The sequence below is a fragment of the Ictalurus punctatus genome, chromosome 29 (assembly GCF_001660625.3).
Source record: "Ictalurus punctatus breed USDA103 chromosome 29, Coco_2.0, whole genome shotgun sequence".
NCBI classification, from domain to species: domain Eukaryota; kingdom Metazoa; phylum Chordata; class Actinopteri; order Siluriformes; family Ictaluridae; genus Ictalurus; species Ictalurus punctatus.
In genome coordinates, this window is record NC_030444.2 from 447522 (window position 1) to 450021 (window position 2500).

Below are 2500 nucleotides of genomic sequence, written 5' to 3' on the forward strand. Positions count from 1 at the left end.
CCTAAACCCTTCAATTAAACCCTAAACCCTTCAAATAAACCCTAAACCCTTCAAATAAATCCCTAAACCCTTCAATTAAACCCCTAAACCCTTCAAATAAACCCCTAAACCCTTCAAATAAACCCCTAAACCCTTCAATTAAACCCTAAACCCTTCAAATAAACCCTAAACCCTTCAAATAAATCCCTAAACCCTTCAATTAAACCCCTAAACCCTTCAAATAAACCCCTAAACCCTTCAAATAAACCCCTAAACCCTTCAATTAAACCCTAAACCCTTCAAATAAATCCCTAAACCCTTCAAATAAATCCCTAAACCCTTCAATTAAACCCTAAACCCTTCAAATAAACCCTAAACCCTTCAATTAAACCCTAAACCCTTCAAATAAACCCTAAACCCTTCAATTAAACCCTAAACCCTTCAAATAAACCCTAAACCCTTCAAATAAATCCCTAAACCCTTCAATTAAACCCCTAAACCCTTCAAATAAACCCCTAAACCCTTCAAATAAACCCCTAAACCCTTCAATTAAACCCTAAACCCTTCAAATAAATCCCTAAACCCTTCAATTAAACCCTAAACCCTTCAATTAAACCCTAAACCCTTCAAATAAAACCTAAACCCAGTCAGGACCTGCTGTTTTCATGGTGCGGCGCCAATGCAGAATAGATTCAGCACCATGGACAGCGACTCCAACACACACACACTCTCACACACTCTCACACACTCTCACACACTCTCACACACTCTCACACACTCTCACACACTCTCACACACTCTCACACACTCTCAGTATTCCACAGAAAACTCTGAAAGACCCGAAAACAGAACCAAAATTATCCAAAAGATACAAAGAAAACCCAGAATCACCTACAGACCCGAAAATACAAAAGAGAATCCAAACGAAACAAAGATGAAATAAGACACACAGATACCTCCAGAACAGGGTATCTAAACCACTTTAAACTACCCCAAAATACCACCAGAACATCCATACATAACACCAATACACCCAGAGATAACCCAGAACACATCAACACTCCACTATAACCCCAAAGCACATCGACAATACCCCTAAACATGCCAACAATACCGCAGCACATCTACAAATACACCACAACATCCACAAGTACCCCCGAAATACCCCCAAAATACCCCAAAACATCCAAATACCCCAAAACATCCAAATACCCCAAAACATCCAAATACCCCAAAGTAGTCCTGAAATACTGCATCCCCCTGAACTAGTGTGAGTTTGCGTGAGTTATTAGTTCACGGAGGGAGTGTTCGCTCCTCACGGTGGGACATCGTCGCAGTTACACACAGTTACGCGTGTTTGGATGTGTGATGTCTCAGAAAGCAGAAACGCTTCTCGTCTGTTTAAACTCGAGTCCTAATTTAATGAGGCTCTGATTACGCGAGCGCTGAAACAGGAAACGGAGTCGCAGGTACAGAGCGCCGTTCAGACCGAATTCGTGCACTGTAACGTCTCATTCATCTGGCTGATGGACAGGTCGAGCAGACAGAAGCAGCGGAGCGCTGCAGAACCTCCGCAGGAGCTTCATGAGGCCTCCGTCACCTCAGCTTCGCTCCGCTCTCTGCGTTATGAAGCTGCAGTTTAGATTTAGCTTCATTAAACCTAGCAAGCGAAGATAACAGCGTCGTGCACTAGATCACAAATACGGTGGAAAAAACCGCTGAGCCCCAGGACAGTTCGGGTTCTGTGTCTGTGCTAGAACCCGGTTCTTCTCTCACCTCGGGCAGGCCGGAACCGGCAGCAGGAACGTCACACACAGCCACAGTGCTTCCAGCATCAACACACACACCCACGCCGGCCAGTAGAGGACGACGTCATGAACTGGGAACCACCAGGCATTCTGAGAACACACACACACACGCGCACACACACACACACACAAACACACACACGTTCCTCAGTGCCACTGCTTCTTTATTTCCCAGGTCCTGAGTTTCCTCACCACCCAGATCCCTCCTGTTTCTGTTTTCTCCTTCATTACTTTGCTCCTCTCCTCCCTCGCTCCTCGCTCCTCGCTCCTTCACTTCCTCATGTCTCTGTTCCCTCCATCGCAAGCTTCCTCCTTCTGCTCACTCTCACTTCCCTAAACCCTTAACCCTCATCTCCCATGTTGCTTTTTTTCTACCCCACTCCTCCTTCATTTCCAGGTTCGCGTGTTTCTCCTTGCCCACTTTTCTTGCTCCCTCATTCCTAGTTTCCTTTCGTCGGTCCTTATTTCTCGTTTTCCTGGTCCTGCATCTTCTCATTTCCTTGTTCCCTTCTTCCCCCGAGATGCTCCATCCCTTCACCTCCTCCAGATCTCTCCCTGCCCCGCTCTCTCGTTCCCGTAACCCCTTACGTCCCTCGTGGTCATGTTTCCATGCTCGGGTTTCTGTGGAAAGCTGCTGTATTAAATGTGGTGTAAAGGTTCCTGGAGCTTCTTCAGCGAGACTCACCGGAGACGATCCGCCCAGACGAGCTCCA

General features: G+C 46.3%; 1 protein-coding gene across 1 annotated transcript in view; it reads right to left on the reverse strand.

The window, feature by feature from the left end:
* The window catches only part of hgsnat (heparan-alpha-glucosaminide N-acetyltransferase), a 17153-nt gene that overhangs the window by 7786 nt on the left and 6867 nt on the right, over positions 1-2500 (reverse strand). Inside the window, exons 11-12 of the mRNA XM_053677672.1 lie at positions 2473-2500; positions 1756-1877 (exon numbers count right to left, since the gene is read on the reverse strand). The exon at positions 2473-2500 is cut by the window's right edge and continues 88 nt beyond it. Of these exons, the coding sequence (XP_053533647.1) occupies positions 1756-1877; positions 2473-2500 (150 nt within the window). The remainder of the gene's footprint in view (positions 1-1755; positions 1878-2472) is intronic.